We start from the raw sequence: 23,390 nt of genomic DNA on the forward strand, positions 1-23,390 counted from the left end.
TCAATGGTTGTAATCCTCAAATATTACAGTCAGTGGTACCAAATCACATCCGCCAGTTTCTTTGGCACCTGGGATGTAATCCTTCTGTTTCCAAATATTGGAATTCATTCAGAGCAGCCAAGTCTTCTGTTGCCTGTTTTGACCTGCATTTTTCTTCTTCCTCCCCATAATGTAGAAAGAGAGATGCAAAATAGAAATTAAGTTCTTCACTTTCCTCCCTGTTGCCCATCACTATCTCACTATCTTTTCCAGCCAGAGGACTGATGGCTTCCTTGATTCCGCTCTTGTTGTTGTTAGTTGCAAAGTCGTGTCTGACCCATCGTGATCCCATGGACAACATTCCTCCAGGACTTCCTGTCCTCTACCATCTTCTGGAGTCCATTTAAGCTCACGCCTACTGCTTCAGTGACTCCACCCAGCCACCTCATTCTCTGTCGTCCCTTTCTTCTGTTGCCCTCAATCTTTTCCAGCATTAGGCTCTTCTCCAGTGAGTCCTTCCTTCTCATTAAGTGGCCAAAGTATTTGAATTTCAACTTCAGGATCTGGCCTTCTAAAGAGCAGTCAGGGTTGATCTCTAGGACTGACCGGTTTGAACGCCTTGCAGTCCAAGGGACTTACAGGAGTTCATTCCCCTCTTTACCCTAAAAACTATATAAAACAAAAATCACATACATTTTATAAAGCATTTTAATTTGTACTTATGTTGTTTCCCACAAAATAGTGCTCATTTTCTGGTTTTCTGAAGATTTAGCTGGTCATTTTCCTTGGTCATCTTCTGACTATGGGAAGGACTGAGATCAGCCGCAGAAAGACAACTTTTTTAAAAAATAATCTTTATTAATTATTTACAATAATAATGACAACAGAATAATACATAGGGAAATGGACAAGGGGTTTAAAGACACAAACCATATAATCACGTAACACAAACCATGGAAGACAAACAAAACAGACCGAGAGTTATATCTACTCTCCTATTAACAAAAAATATATCATCCCAGCTAAACTTTCCAATACATAGAATATCCTTATCATTAAAAGAAAAACAAAACTACCATTGGTCATATCTTGTCAACCTTGTAAGCCTAATAAATTACACAGATCAATTAAGTGGGCGATCTCATCACTCGTCTCCTAAATTGAACCTTCTTTTAAGCCATACAAAACATTTGTTCCAACTTATATAGTGATTCACGTTTATCTTTTAAAATGTACGTTAACCTGTCCATCTCGACACAACAGAGAATCTTGTTTATTATCAAATGGTCAGGGGGTATATCTGGGTCCTTCCACAATTGGGCAAAGGCCATCCTCGCTGCTGTTGAGACAAATATATTCCAATCTCTTGTCGATATTGTCCAGTCTTATACCCAATAAGTAGAGGTCTGGCTGCATAGGGAAACTCACGCCTGTTATTTCCAATAGCCACTGTTGAACTTTTCTCCAATATCGTCTGGCATATAAACAGTTCCACCATTGGTGAAAGAAGGTACCCTTGGCCGAGCAGCATTTCCAGCATCTATCAGAAACATTTTAGTGATTCTAACGGGGGAGATACCAACGGTAGATCATTTTATAGAAATTTTCCTTAAAGGAGGAGGATAGAGTCAGTTTCATGGTCTTATTCCATAAGTTCTGTCCCATATCAAGCTGTATTGTCCTCCCGATATTTCTCCCCCAGGCAATCATTGTGTCTTTTACAATCTCTTCCACCATAAAGCTGGACAGAAGAAGATTGTATGCGTTAGAGATAAATTTCCTTTGACTACCCAAAAAGAGTTTATTGATTGTTTGTAGTTGAAGAGCGATACCATACTCTTGTTTGTCTCTGGCAGTTCTAGTTTGTATTTGGGCATAAGACCACCAATCTATATTGCATCCTCTAATTTGAAGATCAGCTCTGGATCTAAGTCTCCCACCTTCATCCAATAAGTCACCATAAGTCCAGTTTCTCTTTATGCTGTGTACAATCGGGAGGGTCACCGCTTCTAACGGAGGTACCCGTTTGGGGATCTGAGTATACACTTGTTTTTTAACCGCCTCCCAAACCCTTTGCAAATTTCCTCGAGTGGTAAAATACTTAGATTGCTTATCCTTCTGTGGCCATAAAAAGGAATGCCAACCTCGCTGCAAATCATACCCTTCAAGTATCAAAATACGCTTCCTTGAAAGGATCACCCAATCTTTTATCCAAACCAAGGAAGAGGCTTGGTAATAAAGCTCCCACATAGGGAGCCCCAAGCCACCTTTTGATTTATGCTCCTGCAACATTTTCCTTTTTATACGAGGTTTTTTCCCTCGCCAAATAAATTTACCCAAAATTTGATCTAATTTCCTAAAATATTTTTCCCCCAATCTTGCAGGAGCCATTTGGAATAAAAAGATCCATTTCGGTAGGATATGAGCTTGTATCGCGGCAATTCTACCCAAGAGTGAAATCTGTATATGCCACCATCTATCCAAGTCCTTCGCTGTATCTACTAACAGTTTTGAATAATTAAGCTCTTTGATGGTGGAGCACTTGTTTGTCAACCAAACACCCAAATATTTAATTTTTTTAACACAATTAATCCCCATAATATTTTGGATCTGTTCCCTTTGAATATACGACAAATTTTTTGTTAGCATTTTAGTTTTATCCTTATTAATTTTTAATCCCACTACCTCTCCATAGTTATCCAATTTTACAAGTAATTTTGGCCCTGTAGTCAGGGTCTTCTAATATAAAAACCAAATCGTCAGCGAATGCTTGAAGTTTATATTCCTCCCCTTTTACTTTTAAGCCTTTAATTTCCGAATCCTGTCTAATCGTCTGAAGAAATGGTTCCAGAGTTAAAATAAAAAGCAGCGGTGAAAGAGGGCATCCTTGTCTGGTACCCTTACAAATCTGTATCTCCTCTGATATTAATCTGTTAAGCAGCAACCTTGCCGACTGCTTAGCATAAATAGCTTGAACTGCCTTTGTAAATTGAGAACTGAAGCCCATCACTTCCAATTGTTGTATTATAAAGTTCCAGTTGACTATCAAAAGCCTTTTGGGTGTCCAAAAAAATCATTACCATAGATTTGTCTGGATGGGTCTCATAGTATTCTAAGGCATTCAATACTACTCTTAAGTTATCCCTCAGGTGCCTATGGGGTAAAAAACCATTCTGGTCTTGGTGGATAAAAAGGGACAGAAACACCCGAAGCCTCTCAGCTAAAATTGTCGCAAAAATCTTATAGTCCACATTCAGGAGCGAGATTGGTTCTGGATCAAAGTTCTATTGGTATCAGGTTTCGGGATTAGGGAAATATAGGCCTCTGTCCAGGACTGGGGTATCTGATTCCATTAGGACCTCATTAAATAGGTCCTTTTGTTGACAGGGTGATGTCTCTGCTTTTTAGTGTGCTGTCTAGATTTGCCATGGCTTTCCTCCCCAGGAGCAAGCGTCTTTTAATTTCTTGGCTACAGTCCCCATCTGCAGTGATCTTGGAGCCCAGGAAAATAAAATCTGTCACTACCTCCATTTTTCCCCCATCTATTTGCCAGGAATTGAGAGGGCTGGATGCCATGATCTTGGTTTTCTTAATGTTAAGTTTCAACCCAAGTTTTGCCTCTCCTTCACCTGCAACACAAGGCTCTTTAATTCTTCTTCACTTTCTGACATTTCTCTTTTTAATGTTTGTATTTTGTATTTTACTTTTGCCCTGTGAACCGCCCTGAGTCCTCAGGGAGAAGGGCGGTATAGAGATATTATTAAATTAAATTAAATTAAATTTACAAACAAATAAGTAGCTTTCAGTTTTTTTGTTATGGTCCTGGAGAAGAGGCAGCCGACTTTCATTTTTATTCCCCCAAAGCGGAAAAGAAAAGGTCAAGCTTGAGTGGTGAGATGTTTTGAAGAGAATACTCAGGCAATTCCAGGATCAGGCCAATTCCAATATCAAGCCAAATATATAATTTTATTTGTCTTTCATACACTAAAACGTCTCAATTTATTTCTATTCTACTAGTAATGGTATTCAAAGCCCTACATGGCAGGGGTCCGGAGTACCTGAGGGAACACCTGCTGCCGGCATCGACTTCCCTCCGCCCTGTGCGTTCCCACAGAGAGGGCCTCCTCAGGGTGCCTCCGGTCAGAGAATGTCGACTGGTGGCCCCCAGGGGGAGATCCTTCTCTGTGGGCGCCCCGGAGCTATGGAATCAGCTCCCGGTTGAGCTCCGGATGGCGCCCGACCTTCGCTCCTTTCGCCGCGAGCTAAAAACATACTTTTTTGAACAAGCTGGCCTGGCCTGATGAGGGGATCGGGGGGTGGGTTTGCTATTGTTATTTATTAGGTTTTAAATATCTATTTTAGTATGTGGGCATTTATTTAATTTAGTTTTAACTTTTGTAACTTGTATTTTTATTCTTGCCCTGTTCACCGCCCTGAGTCCTGCGGGAGAAGGGCGGTATAGAAATATTATTAAATAAATAATATTTTTTTATAAATAATATTAAATAAATAATATTTTTTTTTCCCTGCCCAAGATGGCGACAGCCGCAACTTAGGCTTCGGGCGCTCTTTGAGGGCTTCAAAGGATTTAGCTCGGGGAAGCCCACGGTATGTCGAGGCGATTCTGGGGGTGGGGGGTCTAAAAACAGCTGTTGGGCGCTGTTTTTCTGCGGCGCTGATCCCCCCCCCTTCGAGCTAGCGGCTTTTGATATCTGCCGCCTGTCAACCTGCCGGCCCATGATGGCGCCGAACGCTGTTACGCTGTGAAACCCGAGATGTCAGCCCTGCTTTTTCATCTGCTGCTGGCCGAGGCGACTTCGTGCTGCTGTTGGTTGTGGCTACTCCGGGACTCGGGGGTTTTTAAAACAGCTGCTAAGCGCTGCTCCCTGTGGCGCTGAGCCCCCCCCCTCCGAAATAGCGGCTTGTGGATTCTAGCGAGCGGTGCCGAGAACTGTCTGTCGACTGTCTGTCGACTTGCTGAGCCTCATCATGGTGCTGAGCGCTGCCATGTCGTGAAGCTCGGGACGTCTGCTTTGTTTCCATCTGCTCGCGGGCTGAGGCAGCTTTGGGGATTGGGGATTGTTGGAACAGCTGCTGGGCGCTGCTTTTCGTGACGCCGAGCCCCCCCCCCCAACCAGCGGCCTGCTGATTTGAACGAGCAGCGCTGAGAATTTCCTGCCGACCTGCTGAGCCCCGTTATGGCGCCGAGCACTATTACAGCGCCGGGAAGCCCGGGACGCCTTGCCTGTCTTCCTTTCTCTGCTTGCTCGCCGTGGATACCCTTTGTTGTTGGAGGGGCAGCGGCGATGATCCCACCGGACGGAGATTCTTCCACTACCATCGGCTGGCTGGCACCGTTTTCTGCGGTGCGGAGCCTCCTTCTCCTCCCGGATGGTGGTTGCAGACTGTGGGCCTGGTCATCGGCCTCGGCGGACATGCTAGCGAACTTTCTGATTCAATATAGCTGCTGGGACTATCTCTTTCCTCCGTTGGAGATGGTTTGGACTGGCGGACGGGCATTGACTGACGGCGCTGATTGGCGGTGTGAGGATCAACAGAGGCCTGGCCTCCCTGTCCTTTACTTTTTTGTTGCCAGGCAGGCGTTATGACTGGCTCCGTACCTGATGGGAATTAAGATCTCCCTATTGATAGTTCAATGTGGACGGGACCGAACCGTGGTGGGAGGACGGTTTTGGACCGGTCAGCATCCACCTCACTGGTGTGAGAGACCAGTTGGGGTGGGCCTGGCTCAGGATCCCCTTTCTCTCTCTCTGCTCCAGTCAGATGCCTCAGCCGGAGTGAGAGGACGGCTGAGGTTGTCTTTTGGATTTCCATCTCAGGTGAGAGCTGAGATGGCTTTGGCTTTGCAGATTGAGAGATACGCCCACTGGACTTTTTCTTTCTCCATCTATGTACCATCAACGAGCGATCCTCTGGATATATTTGCAACATCGGCCCTGAGAGACTATTCGAGCGCAATATGATCTATCGTTATTCCGAAGCGGACTTGTATGCCCTTAGGGCGGTTCCTGCCTCATGGGCGCGACCTGTCGCCTGTTTCCATACTCCCCTTAATGACGGGTCCAAGCTTTGGGACTCCGAGAGGTGGTTGGGCTTGGACAGGGGCCTCGAGTTAAGACGCGCTAAGAGGCCCCTGATAAGATTCTTAGCCGGTTATTTTAAGAGGTTAGGGAGGGGGAGGAAGGGGAGGGTGGGGAAGGAATTTGTAACCGGCACTCAGTCTGGACCTGTTAGAGGTCCCGACGGGACGGGGTCGGGGGAGGTGGCTGCTGGCGCTGGGAATGTGGGGGTGGGGCATCGAATCCCCACGGCGATAGGGTATGGCAGCAGGTGTTTGCGCGGAGGGCCATATCAACATCTGGGATCGCGCCCCCGCTATCTCCGAGCGGTGGCGCGCTCCGACCCTCCGGTTAGCACCCTCCTACCCGGGGATGAGGGTGATCAGGCCCCTGAGCTCAGGTTGGTCTATTTTAACGCTAGATCCGTAGTTAACAAAGCTCCCCTCATCCGTGATCTGATCGAGGAGGAATGTGCGGATCTAGCGTGCATCACGGAAACTTGGTTGGGTTCGGAGGGAGGGGTGCCTCTCACCGAGTTATGCCCGCCAGGTTTCCGGGTGCTGCACCAGCCACGGGCTCAGGGCAGGGGTGGTGGGGTGGCAGTGGTTATTCGGGAGACTTTGTGTCCCCGGGAGGCCACCATTGTCCAGATGGCCGGGAGTGAATCCCTCCTCTTGAGATGTGGTCCTCGGGTTCAGTTGGGCTTGTTGCTCACATACCTGGCGCCCAGCTGTGTGGCAACAGCCCTGCCTGAGCTGCTCGACACCCTCTCAGGGTTGGCGGTGGAGTTCCCCAGGCTTATTGTCCTGGGTGACTTCAACCTGCCATCACTGGGGGGGTCGTCGGAGTTAGCTCGGGAGTTCATGGCTTCCATGACAGCCATGGGCCTGACCCAGGTTATTGAGGGCCCTACTCACGAGGGGGATCATACTCTCGACCTGGTGTTCCTGTCTGGACAGTGGTTGGATGATCTGGGAGGGGGTTCTCCGTCCATCACCCCTCTGTCTTGGTCAGATCATCACCTCCTGAGGCTGGTTTTCCGTCATGCCATCCCCCGCCGCTGGGCGGCGGAACCGACCAGGTGGTTCCGCCCCAGGCGCCTAATGGACCCGGACCGGTTCCAGAGGGCGCTTGGGCCGATACCTATCACCCTTACCCACAGCCCAGTCGATGCTCTGGTGGAGGCCTGGGAAACGGCTGCCACCAGGGCACTCGACTGTGTTGTACCCATGCGACCTCTGACTCGGCGCAGATCCCGTTGGGCTCCATGGTTCTCTGTGGAGCTCCGGGAGATGAAGCGTCGGAGACGAGGTCTAGAGAGCGGTTGGAGATCCAGCCGATCCGAATCCGACCGATTGCAGTTAAGAACCTTCATAAGGTCTTATCTTGCGGCGATAAGGACGGCGAAGTCTAACTACTTTGCCGCCCTTATCGCGTCCGCAGATAATCACCCGGCCGCCCTGTTTAGGGTGACTCGCTCCCTCCTTAACCAGGAGGTGAGGGAGGATCCCTTGCAGGGACGAGCCGAGGAGTTTAGTCATCATCTGACGGACAAAATCGCTCGGATCCGGACCGGCTTGGACTCTGACTGGGCAGAGTCTGATGTGGAGGAATCAGGCGGTCTTGAGCACGTTATCTGGACTGAGTTCGACCCTGTTTCCCCTGATGATGTGGACAGGATCATGGGGAGACTGAGCTCCACCACCTGTTTGTTGGATCCGTGCCCCTCCTGGCTAGCTTATGCGGCTCGGGAGGGAACACGAGGCTGGTTCCATGCAGTAATAACTGCTTCTTTGAAGGAGGGTGTCTTCCCTGCCGCCTTGAAGGAGGCGGTGGTGAGACCCCTCCTCAAGAAGCCTGCTTTGGACCCGGCTGTTTTAAACAACTATCGTCCAGTCTCCAACCTTCGCTTCTTGGCGAAGGTTGTTGAGAGTGTGGTGGCGCATCAGCTCCCTCTGTTCCTGGAGGAAACTGATTATCTGGACCCGTACCAATCGGGCTTCAGGCCCGGACACAGCACGGAGACGGCATTGGTCGCGCTGGTGAATGATCTCTGGAGGGCTAGGGACAGGGGTTGCTCCTCTGTCCTGGTCCTATTAGATCTCTCAGCGGCCTTCGATACCATCGACCATGGTATCCTGCTGCGGCGTCTCAGGGGGTTGGGAGTGGGAGGCACCGTCCTACGGTGGTTCTCCTCCTACCTCCAGGGCCGCTCGCAGTCGGTGTTGACAGGAGGGCAGAGATCCGCCCCGAGGTCTCTCATTTGTGGAGTCCCTCAGGGGTCGGTTCTCTCGCCCCTCCTGTTCAACATCTACATGAAGCCGCTGGGCGAGATCATTCGTGGTTTTGGGGTGGGGTATCACCAGTACGCTGATGATACCCAACTTTTTCTTTCCACCCCGAACCAACCCAGTGATGCCCTCTCCGTGATGTCCCGGTGCCTGGAGGCGGTTCAGGTCTGGATGGGGAGAAACAGGCTTCGTCTCAATCCCGCCAAGACTGAGTGGCTGTGCATATCGGCGTCTCGGGTTAACCAAGTTATTCCACCTTTAATGATGGGGGGTGAGGTGTTACCCCCCGTTGATAGGGCTCGCAACTTGGGCGTCCTCCTGGATTCACGGCTCAATTTTGAAGATCACATAGGAGCCGTGACCAGGGGGGCTTTTGCACAGGTTCGCCTGGTGCGCCAGTTGCGTCCCTATCTGGACCGAGACGCCCTACGCACAGTCACTCATGCGCTTGTGACCTCCCGTTTGGACTACTGTAACGCTCTCTACATGGGGCTGCCCTTGAAGACCACTCGGAGGCTTCAACTGGTGCAGAATGCGGCCGCGCGAGTTGTAATGGGGGTCTCCCGATACTCCCATGTAACACCTCTACTCCGCGAGCTGCATTGGCTTCCGGTTGCCCTCCGGGTGAAATTCAAGGTGCTGGTTATCACCTATAAAGCCCTACATGGCCTGGGTCCGGGTTATTTGAGGGAACACCTGCTGCCGGCATCAAACGCCCTTCGCCCAGTGCGCTCTCACAGGGAGGGTCTGCTCAGGGTTCCGCCGGTGAGAGATTGCCGGCGGGTGACACCCAGGGATAGGGCCTTCTCAGTGGGAGCGCCTGCCCTCTGGAACCAGCTGCCGGTAGAGTTGAGGACTGCTCCCGACCTCCGATCATTCCGCCGGGGCCTGAAGACCTGGCTCTTCGAGCTCTCGGGCCCAGGCTGAGGAGAAAATTTTAACTGGGGTTTTAATGTACAGGGTGAATTTAATGCTTTTTAATTGGTTTTAACTTTTGTATGTTTTGGATTTTTAATTCCCTGTAAACCGCCCTGAGTCCTCAGGGAAAGGGCGGTATACAAATGCAAATATTAAATTAAATTAAATTAAATTAAATTAAATAAATAAATAAATACAGTGTTGCCGGACTCCTTTCCCAATTTTGAACCAATCAGTGGTTACGTGTCCAGTTCTCACTGTTGCTTCTTGGCCCACATATAGGTTTCTCAAGAGACAAATAAGATGGTCTGGTACACCCATCTCTTTAAGAACTTGCCACAGTTTTTTATGATCCACACAATCAAAGGCTTTAGATAGTCAATGAAGCAAAAGTAGATGTTTTTCTGGAACTCTCTAGCTTTCTCCATGATCCAGCGTATGTTGGCAATTTGATCTCTAGTTCCTCTGCCTCTTCGAAATCCTGCCTGTACTTCTGGTAGTTCTCGATCCACATACTGCTGGAGTCTAGCTTGTAGGATTTTAAGCATAACTTTACTAGCATGAGAAATGAGTGCAATGGTGCGATACCGTATATACTTGAGTATAAGCCGAATTTTTCAGCCCACTTTTTGGGCTGAAAAATTCCACTTCGGCTTATACTCCAGTCAACAAAAAAACTTACCGAGGACTTGTGCGCGGCCGAGGCTTTGGTGCTTCCGGGATCGCGCGCACCTCTCCCAAGCCACCGCCGTCCGAGACCTGCCGAAGTTTGGGGAGGTTTGGGGAGGTGCGCGCGCACCTCCCCAAACCTCCCCAAACGTCGGCAGGTCTCCGTTCCTCCGCGCCCTGCCTGCCTGCTTCTTTCCGCAGCGGAAAGAAGCAGGCAGGCAGGGCGCGGAGGAACGGAGACCTGCCGACGTTTGGGGAGGTTTGGGCGCCTCCCCAAACCTCCCCAAACGTCGGCAGGTCTCCGTTCCTCCTGCCGACGTTTGGGGAGGTTTGGGCGCCTCCCCAAACCTCCCCAGGTCTCCGTTCCTCCGCGCAGACCTGCCGACGTTTGGGGAGGTTTGGGCGCCTCCCCAAACCTCCCCAAACGTCGGCAGGTCTCCGTTCCTCCTGCCGACGTTTGGGGAGGTTTGGGCGCCTCCCCAAACCTCCCCAGGTCTCCGTTCCTCCGCGCAGACCTGCCGACGTTTGGGGAGGTTTGGGCGCCTCCCCAAACCTCCCCAAACGTCGGCAGGTCTCCGTTCCTCCTGCCGACGTTTGGGGAGGTTTGGGCACCTCCCCAAACCTCCCCAGTTCTCCGTTCCTCCGCGCAGACCTGCCGACGTTTGGGGAGGTTTGGGCGCCTCCCCAAACCTCCCCAGGTCTCCGTTCCTCCGCGCAGACCTGCCGACGTTTGGGGAGGTTTGGGCGCCTCCCCAAACCTCCCCAGGTCTCCGTTCCTCCTGCCGACGTTTGGGGAGGTTTGGGCGCCTCCCCAAACCTCCCCAGGTCTCCGTTCCTCCGCACAGACCTGCCGACGTTTGGGGAGGTTTGGGCGCCTCCCCAAACCTCCCCAAACGTCGGCAGGTCTCCGTTCCTCCTGCCGACGTTTGGGGAGGTTTGGGCACCTCCCCAAACCTCCCCAGGTCTCCGTTCCTCCGCGCAGACCTGCCGACGTTTGGGGAGGTTTGGGCGCCTCCCCAAACCTCCCCAGGTCTCCGTTCCTCCTGCCGACGTTTGGGTAGGTTTGGGCGCCTCCCCAGTTCTCCGTTCCTCCGCGCAGACCTGCCGACGTTTGGGGAGGTTTGGGCGCCTCCCCAAACCTCCCCAAACGTCGGCAGGTCTCCGTTCCTCCTGCCGACGTTTGGGGAGGTTTGGGCGCCTCCCCAAACCTCCCCAGGTCTTCGTTCCTCCGTGCAGACCTGCCGACGTTTGGGGAGGTTTGGGTGCCTCCCCAAACCTCCCCAGGTCTCCGTTCCTCCTGCCGACGTTTGGGGAGGTTTGGGCGCCTCCCCAAACCTCCCCAGGTCTCCGTTCCTCCGCGCAGACCTGCCGACGTTTGGGGAGGTTTGGGCGCCTCCCCAAACCTCCCCAGGTCTCCGTTCCTCCGCGCAGACCTGCCGACGTTTGGGGAGGTTTGGGCGCCTCCCCAAACCTCCCCAGGTCTCCGTTCCTCCTGCCGACGTTTGGGGAGGTTTGGGCGCCTCCCCAAACCTCCCCAGGTCTCCGTTCCTCCGCGCAGACCTGCCGACGTTTGGGGAGGTTTGGGCGCCCAAACCTCCCCAAACGTCGGCAGGTCTGCGCGGAGGAACGGAGACCTGGGGAGGTTTGGGGAGGTGCCCAAACCTCCCCAAACGTCGGCAGGAGGAACGGAGACCTGCTGAGGTTTGGGGAGGCGCCCAAACCTCCCCAAACGTCGGCAGGTCTGCGCGGAGGAACGGAGACCTGGGGAGGTTTGGGGAGGCGCCCAAACCTCCCCAAACGTCGGCAGGAGGAACGGAGACCTGGGGAGGTTTGGGGAGGCGCCCAAACCTCCCCAAACGTCGGCAGGTCTGCGCGGAGGAACAGAGACCTGGGGAGGTTTGGGGAGGTGCCCAAACCTCCCCAAACGTCGGCAGGAGGAACGGAGACCTGGGGAGGTTTGGGGAGGCGCCCAAACCTCCCCAAACGTCGGCAGGTCTATGCGGAGGAACGGAGACCTGGGGAGGTTTGGGGAGGCGCCCAAACCTCCCCAAACGTCGGCAGGTCTGTGCGGAGGAACGGAGACCTGGGGAGGTTTGGGGAGGCGCCCAAACCTCCCCAAACGTCGGCAGGAGGAACGGAGACCTGGGGAGGTTTGGGGAGGCGCCCAAACCTCCCCAAACGTCGGCAGGTCTGCGCGGAGGAACGGAGACCTGGGGAGGTTTGGGGAGGTGCCCAAACCTCCCCAAACGTCGGCAGGAGGAACGGAGACCTGCCGACGTTTGGGGAGGCGCCCAAACCTCCCCAAACGTCGGCAGGAGGAACGGAGACCTGGGGAGGTTTGGGGAGGCGCCCAAACCTCCCCAAACGTCGGCAGGTCTGCGCGGAGGAACGGAGACCTGCCGACGTTTGGGGAGGTTTGGGGAGGTGCGCGCGCACCTCCCCAAACCTCCCCAAACTTCGGCAGGTCTCTGGACGGCGGCGGCTTGGGAGAGGTGCGCGCGATCCTGGAAGCACCGAAGCCTCGGCCGCGCGCAAGTCCTCGGTAAGCTCTGGGCGGTCACTTGCTTTGTGTCTCCTGAGGGAAGGGGGGCGACTGGAGCGGACGTGTTTCCTCGCCTGCTGGGCGCCGCGATTTGCCCGGGGAACGCGCGGGCCCCGAATGGCAGCGTGGAGCGAGGAAGCGGACAGCCAGGGCTTCCCCGAGAGCCGCGGCCACACAGGGTATTCCTGTGTATTCAGGCTTGCAAAATGGCGGATCGAGCCTCTGCTGGCGGCAGAGGCTTGCAGAGCGCGGATCCAGCCTCCGCCGGCGGCGGAGGCTTGCAGAGCGCGGATGCAGCCTCCGCCGGCGGCGGAGGCTTGCAGAACGGCGGATCGGCTTATACTCGAGTCAACAACTTTTCCCAGTTTTTGGGGGTGAAATTGGGGGTCTCGGCTTATACTTGAGTCGGCTTATACTCAAGTATATACGGTAGTTTGAAATTCTTTGGCACTGCCTTTCTTTGGAATTGGAATGTAAACTGATCTTTTCCAATCCTGTGGCCACTGTTGAGTTTTCCAAATTTGCTGACAAACTTGAGTGTAGCACTTTTACTGCATCATCTTTTAAGATTTTGAATAGCTCAGCTGCAATACTGTCACCTCCAGTAGCTTTGTTGTTGCTCAGCTTTTCTAAGGCCCACTTCACTTCACATTCTAGGATGTCTGGCTCAGTGGTCAGTGACCACCTCATTGTGATTATCAGGGACGTTAAGCTCATTCTTGTATAGTTCTTCTGTGTAATTTTGCCATCTCTTAATCTCTTCTGCCTCTGTTAGGTCCCTGCCATTTTGGTCCTTTATCATGCCCATTTTTGCATGAAACGTTCCCTTCATCTCTCCAATTTTCTTGAAAAGATCTCTGGTCCTCCCTATTTTATTGTTTTCTTCTATTTCTTTGCACTGTTCATTTAAGAAGGCATTCTTATCTCTTCTAGCTATTCTCTGGAATTCTGCATTCAATTGGGCGTATCTTTCTTTTTCTCCCTTGCCTTTCGCTTCCCTCCTTTCCTCAGCTATTTGCAAAGCTTCCTCAGATAGCCATTTTGCTTTCTTGCATTTCTTTTTCTTTGGGATGGTTTTATTTGCTACCTCTTGTACAATGTTGCGAACCTCTGTCCATAGTTCTTCAGGCACTCTGTCTATCAGATCTAATTCCTTAAATCTATTTGTCTATATTTTATTACCAGTCCCCTAACAACAGCTTTGGCCGTATCCCAAATATTTTGAAGAGATGTATCTTCTTTCTTATTTTTGGAAAAAAAAATAGCCTAATTCTTTTTTAATCATGTTTATAAATCCCTCGTCTTTCATTATCTCAGCCCTCATAGACCATCTCGTTCTTCTGGTGGACCCCTTCCATTCTACTATCAAAGGGTAATGGTCTGCCCATATGTTCGTACGTATTTCAGCAAATTTTGTCTCTTCTTTCAAATCCGATGTTGACCAGAACATATCAATCCTAGACCATGATTATAATCATAAAATACAATCATAAATCATAAGATACAACAATCAGTGACAGTCATAGGATACTAAATAATCAACACAAATTATAATGGATACTAAAAAGCAACATAAATCATGAGATACAAACAACAAAGTTATAGTCATAAGAAGCTATGGAAATAGGCAATAGGAAAGATGAGAGGGATAATGGTAATACAGCCCAACTAGGTGGTTTGACATCCAAGGGCATAAGACAGTGTTGTTTAGCAGTGATAGCATGGGGAAAAAACCTGTCCTTGCGTCTGGTTGTTTTGGTGTGCGAATGCCCTATTGCGTTGTCTTGGAAGAAGTTGAAACAATTTGTGTCCAGGATGTGAGGGGGTCTATAAATATTTTCAGTCTTCTTTCTGGCTTGTGCAGTATGTATTTAATAATAACTATATAAACATGTATAATGCGAGAGAGCCCAAGAACAGGCATCCGTCCAGTAAATTTATTATTAATTTATTATTAAATAATAATTTATTATTTAATTTATTATTAAATTTACTGGCTGAACGCCTTTGCCCTCACTCTCCCTCACGTCATATATGTTTATTATTAAATATATTAAATTTACTGGCTCAATGTCTGTACTCTCGGACCTTGTCCGCAAAAACAAAACAAAACAAAAACATGCGCAGAAGATCTTTGCCAGCCCTCGGTACCGAGCAGAGGACAGGAGAGAAGGTAGTTGCCTTATGAGGCGCTCTAACCAAGAGCAGTAAACCAAGGGGCTTATAGTGTTTTGCCTCTCTAGGAAGCAGCCCTCTGACCGAGATTCTGTGGGGGTAGAAGGCGGGGAAAATTTTGGCGGGAGCGACTCGCAGCTGCTTTTCTCCGCCTCAGAAGCTCTGAGGAAGCGGAGTCCCGCCCCTTCTCGCCCCCCCTTGAAACCGGGCCGGGGAGGGTCCGCCGTGACCGAGGGCCGCCTCAGAGGGAGCTTCTCCCATTCCGGCTGAGCCGAAGCGGGAGGTCGGATGGAGGCCCCGGGGTCTCCGGGGGCAGGAGAAGCAGCGGCCCTTCAAGCGGGCAGCGGAGACCGCGGCACGAGCGGCCTCCCCGAGGACCCCCGCAGCTCCGAGGCCGAGCGCCGACACTTCCGCAGCTGCTGCCCCCGGGAGGACGAGGGGCCGCGGGCGCTGTGCAGCCGCCTGCACCGGCTGTGCCGCGGGTGGCTGCGGCCCGAGCGGAGCGGCAAAGCCGAGATGCTGAACCGGGTGGTGCTGGAGCAGCTGCTGGCCCTGCTGCCCCCGGAGCTGGCGGGCTGGCTGCGGGAGAACGGGGCGGAGAGCTGCGCCCAGGCGGTGGCCCTGGCCGAAGGGTTCCTGCTCGGCCCGCCGCCCTCCTCCGCCCGCCGGGAGCCCCCCGGAGAAGGCCGGCAGGTGAGACGAGTTGACCCTCAGGGATGCCTGGCGGAGGGGAGCGCTGATAGATTTAGCCTGTCAGTAAGAAATCACAGATATGAAGACGAAATCAGCGCCAGGTTTTCAGCAGCTCCTAACATTTTCAAGTTTGCTTCTTTTTCAAGCAAACGCTTCTGTTTCACACTGGTAAAAAATTCCATGGGAGGAATTAGATGTTGAAAAATTACATTTTTCCCCCTCGTAGTTATTATTATTTTTTTGGAAGAAGCCGGAAACTAGGACAAGTATACAGTATTACATAGCTGCAATTTAGTACAAAGAAGCGACAAGCAATGACAAAAAAGTTGTTAAATAAGATAACCTTTATTGTTACTTTTTACTGTGGGCACTGGCCCACATTAAAAATGATATTCTGTTGCCTGCTCTCAAAAGAAAGTATACATCTAGCCATATACATACATAACACACGTATGCACATGCTACATACATATACATTTATATGTCTGTGTGTGCATGTATATATACATGCATATATATGTGTGTGTGTATACACATACATATGTATACACACATATATATATATATGCATGTATATATACATACACACACACACACACACACACACACACACACACATACAATCACTACATTTTTAATACATAGTGGGAAGAGGAATCTTGAAAGTTCACATTGATGCTATATGACTGAATCTAGATGTTCTGCTTCGGATACCACAAAGCCTCCTCCCAGAAGGTAACAAGGAAATAAAAGATGAAATATATATACAAATCCAATTTAGCTATTATTTGAAAACATGTTAGGGAGCAAAAAGATGGAGAGTTGTTTTTCCTTCCTTTTCAAGCCTTTTGGCTCCAGTAAGCACAATTGCTTGGGAAAGCGATGATACCCAGTAAAATACTTTACCAAATCACAGCTTGAATATAGTTATCCGCATTGCTCAGTTTAGCTACCATGACAGAAATGGCTGCAGTTCAGGCACCCTGCTGAGATGAGGTTTAGCATTTGTTCACTGAGAGTGGTAATCTTGGGAGAAAGGCCCATTTTTATATTTCATCAAAGAGATCTCAGCATAAAAGAGATCTCAGACTATAATCAGATTAGGAGGAAAGTTGTACATTATTAAATTTGTTGTTTCTCATTACACTTTGATCTTTGTTTGGAGCCTACTCTGATTTGTGCTTCTGAATTGCAGAAGGCAGAATGTGAAGGATGGATATGATATCCTTCCCATGCATTGCAATGGAAATTCTCTAGTTCAGCTCATCCTTTCTATATATTGTAGATAACTTTAAAACATTTATAATTAAACCGGATTAGGAATTTGAGGTCAGAAAAAAATGAAGTATTCAAATTGCTTTTATTGACAGTCACAATGTTTTCAAGGAGTCCATTTCACCACCAAAAGCATATCCATTTTTATCCCAAAATCTCTGAACTGCCATGCTGATGGTCTCCCCACTGGAAGGGGCACAGAAAAGCCACACCAAATGGAATGAGAGATTAATTCTCTTGCTCTAGAAATAAAAGTCCCCAAATCTAAAGAAAATATTTCAGTAACAAAATATAAAACAGGATAAGTACATCCACATAGAACACAGGTAGGCAACCTCGGCTCTTTTATGACTCATGGACTTCAACTCCCAGAATTCCTGAGTCAGCATAGCTGACTCAGGAATTCTGGGAGTTGAAGTCCATGAGTCATAAAAGAGCCGAGGTTGCCTACCCTTGACATAGAATGAAAGGCCACACTTGTCAAGTGAAGGGGAGAAGATCAAAAAGCAGCTCCTGATTATCAGGAAAAGAGGAAATAAAAAGAAGCAATGAAGTATTTCACAAAAGTGGCTGGCATTTATCCAGAAATCAGCCATCTACAGAATAGGAGTTCTCAAGTTCTTTCATTTTGATTTGGGTTGGAAAACTACAATTGGAGAGGAAAAAGGTAAGGCAAGCAAATTGATATGGTTACAGTTATTTGAAAGTGGATCGTAAATCAGGCTGTTCTTTTCAGTTGCAGGAGCCATTCATGAGGGAGATCTCAGCAGAACTCCAGGGAAGAGGAGATCAATCCAGTCCTTGTAAAGAGCTTCCTTTCAGGAGAATCCAACTGGGGATGCCCTGCCAGGAAAGTGTAGGTTTCTTGTAAGAAGTTTAGACTTCTTTTGGTTCATGAGTTACTTTGATAACCAAATTTTGAGTGGTGAACATGGTGTCTCCATAAAATGATCCAGGGAGTTTCACTCATTCAACTTTCAAGATTGTTACGGGGATGCAAACGAAGGGTTGGAAGAGTTGAAAGGGTGCCATTCTACAACTTGGCTGCCTCTAAGCTAGGTTTGGTGTCTTTACAAAAGCAGCATGGGGGAGATGGAGGGGGACTTCTCAGCCCTAAAGACTATGTAGACCTGTAGGGCCTATGTCTGTCCTAGAAAAAAATAGTCTATAATTGTCTGTTGCGAAGCTGTGTTTTCTGTTTTAGAAATAAGAAAATATAAGAGACGATTGTCTGCTGGAGAAGATTTTTGTTTTCTTTCTAGGACTCTGCTCTCTTTGAGGAAGTGGCTGTGGACTTCACAGAGGAGGAGTGGGCACTGCTAGATTCTGGCCAGAAGGCCTTGTGCAAGGAAATCATGCTGGAGGTTTCTAGGAATATAGCCACTCTGGGTAAGGACCCTCTCTGCTTTGTGTTCCATTCATTGGGAAAGGTGTTTTCAGTGGGAGGTAAACAGGGACGATACCTGCATTCAGTTGCATAAGGTGGTCAGAACTCTACCTAGCTATCAACTTTAAAAGCCCTCCAAATCTCAGGAAATTCAGGATCAGAATGTTTAGTGTGTAACTAATATCCAGTGGAGGAGCCATGGCCACAAAGAGGCCCGTACACTTCCCCTTGATTCTGCACCACCAGGGCCACCCTGGACGACAGATCAGCCAAGGCACTTCTTGGGCAATTTTGTTCAAGGTTGTCACCATAACAACTCTTCTGCAACATAACTAAGACCTTGGCAGAAATGCTTACCATGACTTTGGGAAAAGCCTTAGATGCTCCATGGAAATTCCTGGACTGATTGACTTACCAACAGCAAAGCTTTTGGGTTGAAAAATCCCTTGGATATGATTAGAGTCTCCTGGATAAATTCCCCCCCCCCCCCCAATATCTCCTCATTTGACACATGGCTGGTACCTATCCTAATGCTCAGATGGGTATATTTTTTGACTTGGGGATACCCCCATTTGCCATCATTATAAATTCTAATGAGAATCTCTCTCTCTCTCTCTCTCTCTCTCTCTCTTTCTTTCTTTCTTTTTCTTTTTGTCCCAAGCAAGCGATGGTGAAGCTGATGAGCTGGACAATGGGAATGACAAGCAGCCGAAGTTACTGACACTACAAAGAGCAGTGTCTGCAAAGAACCATTGCTTCTCTTTTACTTTACATAAAATACTGGATAAGAAACACAAACCACAAAGGTTTGCAAACTATCAGAGGGATTTCAGTCTAAGCAAAAAGTTGAAACTATGCCTGAAGTGTGGAAAGAGCTTCAGTAACAAGAATAATCTTTATCATCATCAGAGGATCCACAAAGGAAAGAAACCATATAAATGCATAGCGTGTGGAAAGACTTTTACTCAAAAAGGCCATCTTATTTGTCATGAAAGGATCCACACAGGTGATAGACCTTATAAATGTACAGAATGTGGAAAAGACTTCAGTACAAACTGTAATCTGAGTCGCCATCAGCAGATCCACACAAGTGAAAAACCATATAGTTGCAAGGAGTGTGGAAAAACATTCACGGAGAGTAGTGATATTATTTCCCATCAAAGGATTCACACAGGAGCCAAACCATATAAATGCCTGGAGTGTGGAAAGAGCTTTATTGTCAATAGAGATCTTACTCAACATCAAAGATTCCATGGAGTGGATAAGCCATATAAATGCTTGGAGTGTGGAAAGAGCTTCACTCAGAAGGGAAAACTTAATTCTCATAAAAGGATCCACACAGGAGAGAGACCATATAAATGCATGGAATGTGAAAAGAGCTTTATTGACAAATGGTCCCTTATTGTCCACCAAAGGATTCACACAGGGGAAAGACCATATAAATGCATGGAGTGTGGAAAAAGCTTTCGTCGGAACTCAGAACTTATTCATCATAAGAGGATCCACACTGGGGAGAAACCATTTAAATGCATGGAGTGTGAAAAGAGCTTTGCTCGGAAAGGATGTCTAACTAATCATGAAAGGATCCACACAGGGGAGAGACCATATAAATGCACAGAATGTGGAAAGGGCTTCATTACAAGGCGAAATCTGATTCACCATCAGAGGATCCACACTATTGAAAAACCATATAGTTGCAAGGAGTGTGGAAAGAGATTCACTGAGAGTGGTGATATTATTTCCCATCAAAGGACTCACACGGGGGACAGACCATATAAATGTCTGGAATGCGGAAAGAGCTTTTTTTACAACAGTGATCTTATTCGACATCAAATGTTTCATACAGCAGACAAACCATATAAATGCTTGGAGTGTGGAAAGAGCTTCACTCAGAAAGGAAACCTTAAATCTCATATAAGGATTCACACAGGAGAGAAACCATATAAATGCTTGGAGTGTGGAAAGAGCTTTCTGGACAACTCGCACCTTACTTTACACCAAAGGATGCACACAGGGGAAAAACCGTATAAATGCATGGAGTGTGGAAAAAACTTTTGTTGGAACACAGAACTTATTCATCATAAGATGATCCACACTGGGGAGAGACCATATAAATGCATGGAGTGTGGAAAAACCTTTGTTTGGAAAGGACATCTTACTTCTCATAGAAGGATTCACACAGGGGAGAAACCATATAAATGCAAAGAGTGTGGAAAGAGTTTTGCTCAGAAAGGGTGTCTTACTCGACACCAGAGGATTCACACAGGGGAAAAACCATATAAATGCACAGAATGTGGAAAGAGCTTTGCTTGGACAGGACATCTTTATTCTCATAAAAAGACCCATTCAGTGGAGAGACCATATAAATGCTTGGAGTGTGGAAAAAGCTTTAACTGGAGGAGAGATCTTATTCATCATAAAAGGATCCACACTGGGGAGAGACCATACAAGTGCATGGAGTGTGGAAAACAATTTACTCAGAAAAGTGCTCTTATAAATCATGAAAGAATCCATACAGGGGAGAGACCGTATAAATGCACAGAGTGTGGGAAAAGCTTTACTCAAAGTGGGCCACTTAATTCTCATAAAAGGATCCACATGAAATCTCCATAAATGCATGTAGTGTGGAGAAAGCTTTAACAATCACAAGACATTTACTCATGAAAGAATCCACGCTGGGGAAAATCCATATAATGCATGGAGTGTGGATATAGCTTTGCTGGGAAAGAACATCTTACTCATCATGAAAGGATCCATGCAGGGAGGAAATGGACAAAGTGGAAAATTCTCCAGTGGAAACTGACTCACCATTAGATGATCCACACTGAAGAAATCATGTAAATGCAGGGAGTGCGGACAGAGCTTGTCTAGTGAAGGACACCATAATTCTCATAAAAAATGCACACAGAAAACACCATATAAATCCATGGAAGGAGCTTCAGAATAATCTTGGTCTCAAATATTTGAATTCATTAAGAGCAGCCAGGTCTTCCCTTCCCTACTTTGACCTACATTTTTCTTCTCCCTTCCCATATGGAAAAAGGGATGCAAAATAAGAATTAAGCTGTTCAGTTTTCTCCTTACTGCCTATCACCACCTCACTATCATTTGCAAAGGGAGGACTGAGGGCTTACTTAAAGGTAAAGGTAAAGGTTCCCCCGCACATGCATGCTAGTTGTTTCCAACTCTAGGGGTGGGTGCTCATCTCCATTTCAAAGCCGAAGAGCCAGCGCTTGTCTGAGGATGTCTCCGTGGTCATGTGGCCAGCATGACTAGATGCCAGAGACGCACGGAACGCTGTTACCTTCCCACCGTAGCGGTCCCTATTTTTCTTCCCTCTTAATTTACTAAAAAAAGCCCTCTATATAAAACAATTCATGTTTATCAAATTTAGAAAGCATTTTAATCTGTAGAGTTACGTTAATTCCCACAAAATATTGCTGATACTCTTTTTCCCCCCTCTTAAGATTTAACTAAACAAATCTTGTCATTTTCCTTTGTTATCTTTTGACCAGGGGAAGGAGAAGTGAGACCAGAAAGACAACCTCTTTTTGAGCAGTTGCCACTGCAATTATTCCTCACCACTTGAGCTTCCCAACATATTTTGAGGAAGAAACTCCTTTTGCTCTTACTGTCTTGGAACTTTAAAACTTATGACCTGTAATTCTGCAGTCCGCTTTCATGCATTCTTTCTTCACTATTTGATCCTGTTGTCATGGTGAGCGATACTGAGTCCCATATTTGAATCCATCTAGGGGGCAAACCCACTTCAAAAGGTCATTTTCTGGGATTATTTTAGGTACTGCAGCCCCTTGAAACTAGAACAAGAATCCACCCAGCAGGAAAGATCAAGCAGAAAAGGTGAACAAAAGGTCAAGACTTCAACAGAACAGAAAGATAAAACAGGAAAAGATGTATGGCAGATTGTACTCTGTAGAAAAAGGTGGATTCTTCATGGAATCTATGGAAATTCTTAGTCATCCAGGTCATGGTTGTCCGAAAGACGCTTTTTCAAAAGACAACTGGATTTTGATTTTGCTTGAAGATGTTTAGCTGAGAAGCTAAGAAGCTGAGAACTGAAGACACTTCTTGGATGAGAAATGAAACATCTTCAAGTGAAAATGAAGTCCAGTTGTCTTTTGAAAAGGCACCTTCATTGAGTGTCACAATACGGATACTAACAACAGAGAAGACAAACAAACTGGCCTGAAGGAATCCCAAAGCATTTATTGCTAACACATTTATTTAATAATAAATGAATTTACTGGCTTGATGCCTGCTGTGGGCTCTTTCCTTTTTTCACATTTGCAATGCCATCCATGTGGTCTCCCCACTCCCTTTCTTCCACCTGTCCCAGGAACACATCCACATTTCCAAGAGGATTCTGCGATAAAGTGAAATCCCAGGTGTCCAGAAGCAGCAATCAAAACAGTGTTCCTCCAAAGTCACTCATTTCAGCCCAGTTCCATCTCCAATGCACCCATCATTCTTGGCCCCTTTACCACACTCGCATCCCCCGCCACTCTGGACCAAATGTTCCCCCAGCAGAACCAGGCATCCTTTGAGCATCAGCACAAAACAGCATGTGCAGAGGAGTTTTGCCAGCCCTCAATGCCGAGTAGAAGACAGGAGAAGTGGTAGTTGCCTTAGGACAGGAGTAGGCAACCTTGAAGCAGTAGGCGTGAGCTTAAATGGACTCCAGAAGATGGTAGAGGACAGGAAGGCCTGGAGGAACGTTGTCCATAGGGTTGCGATGGGTTGGACATGACTTCGCAGCTAACAACAACAACAGGCAACCTTGGTTCTCTTATGACTTGACTTCAACCATGCTGGCTCAGGAATTCTGGGAGTTGAAGTCCACAAGTCATAAAAGCCAAGGTTGCCTACCCCTGCCTTAGGAAACACTCTAGCAAAAAAGAGGGGGGGAGCTTACAAGTTTTTGCTTAAGAAGCAACAACCTGCCAAGCTGAGAGGCCAGGAGGGCGTGGCAGCTGCTGGCCTTGCTGCCCCCCCTGGAGCTGGTGAGCTGGCTGAGGGAATGCCCTGGCCGAAGGCTTCCTACTCAGCCCTGCTGCAACCGAGGAGCCAGGAAAGAGGCAGCAGGTGAGTAAAGTTAACCTTGAGAGATGCATGGTGGGATGCTGTTGTATTTAGCAGACTCTGCAAGAAATCACAGATACAGTATTAAGGAGTCATTAAGAAGAGAATAGGGCAAGCATCTGGTTAGCCACCATGACAGAAGGTCTCAAAGATGCTCTTTCATATAGGGGGTTGGACTAGAGAACCTCCAAGGTACCTTTCACTCTGCTACTATGTTATTCTGTCATTTCCTCCAGAAAAAATCTTGGTGTTCATCCAAAGGTCACTTCCTGAACAGTTGG

At 48.2% G+C, this 23,390-nt stretch overlaps 1 protein-coding gene across 1 annotated transcript; it reads left to right on the forward strand.

Annotated features, from left to right (window-relative positions):
* The first annotated feature begins 14,931 nt into the window (after positions 1-14,931).
* LOC308661250 (zinc finger protein 213-like) lies at positions 14,932-22,283 on the forward strand. The gene is made up of 3 exons (XM_081316164.1): positions 14,932-15,347; positions 17,359-17,478; positions 21,525-22,283. The coding sequence occupies exons 1-3, from the start codon at positions 14,943-14,945 to the stop codon at positions 21,537-21,539; spliced, it is 540 nt and encodes a 179-aa protein (XP_081172290.1). The 5' UTR covers positions 14,932-14,942; the 3' UTR covers positions 21,540-22,283.
* The last annotated feature ends 1,107 nt before the right edge of the window (positions 22,284-23,390 follow it).

This window comes from Vipera berus (genome assembly GCF_964194415.1).
Source record: "Vipera berus genome assembly, chromosome: 2".
In the NCBI taxonomy this organism is placed as follows: Eukaryota; Metazoa; Chordata; class Lepidosauria; order Squamata; family Viperidae; genus Vipera; species Vipera berus.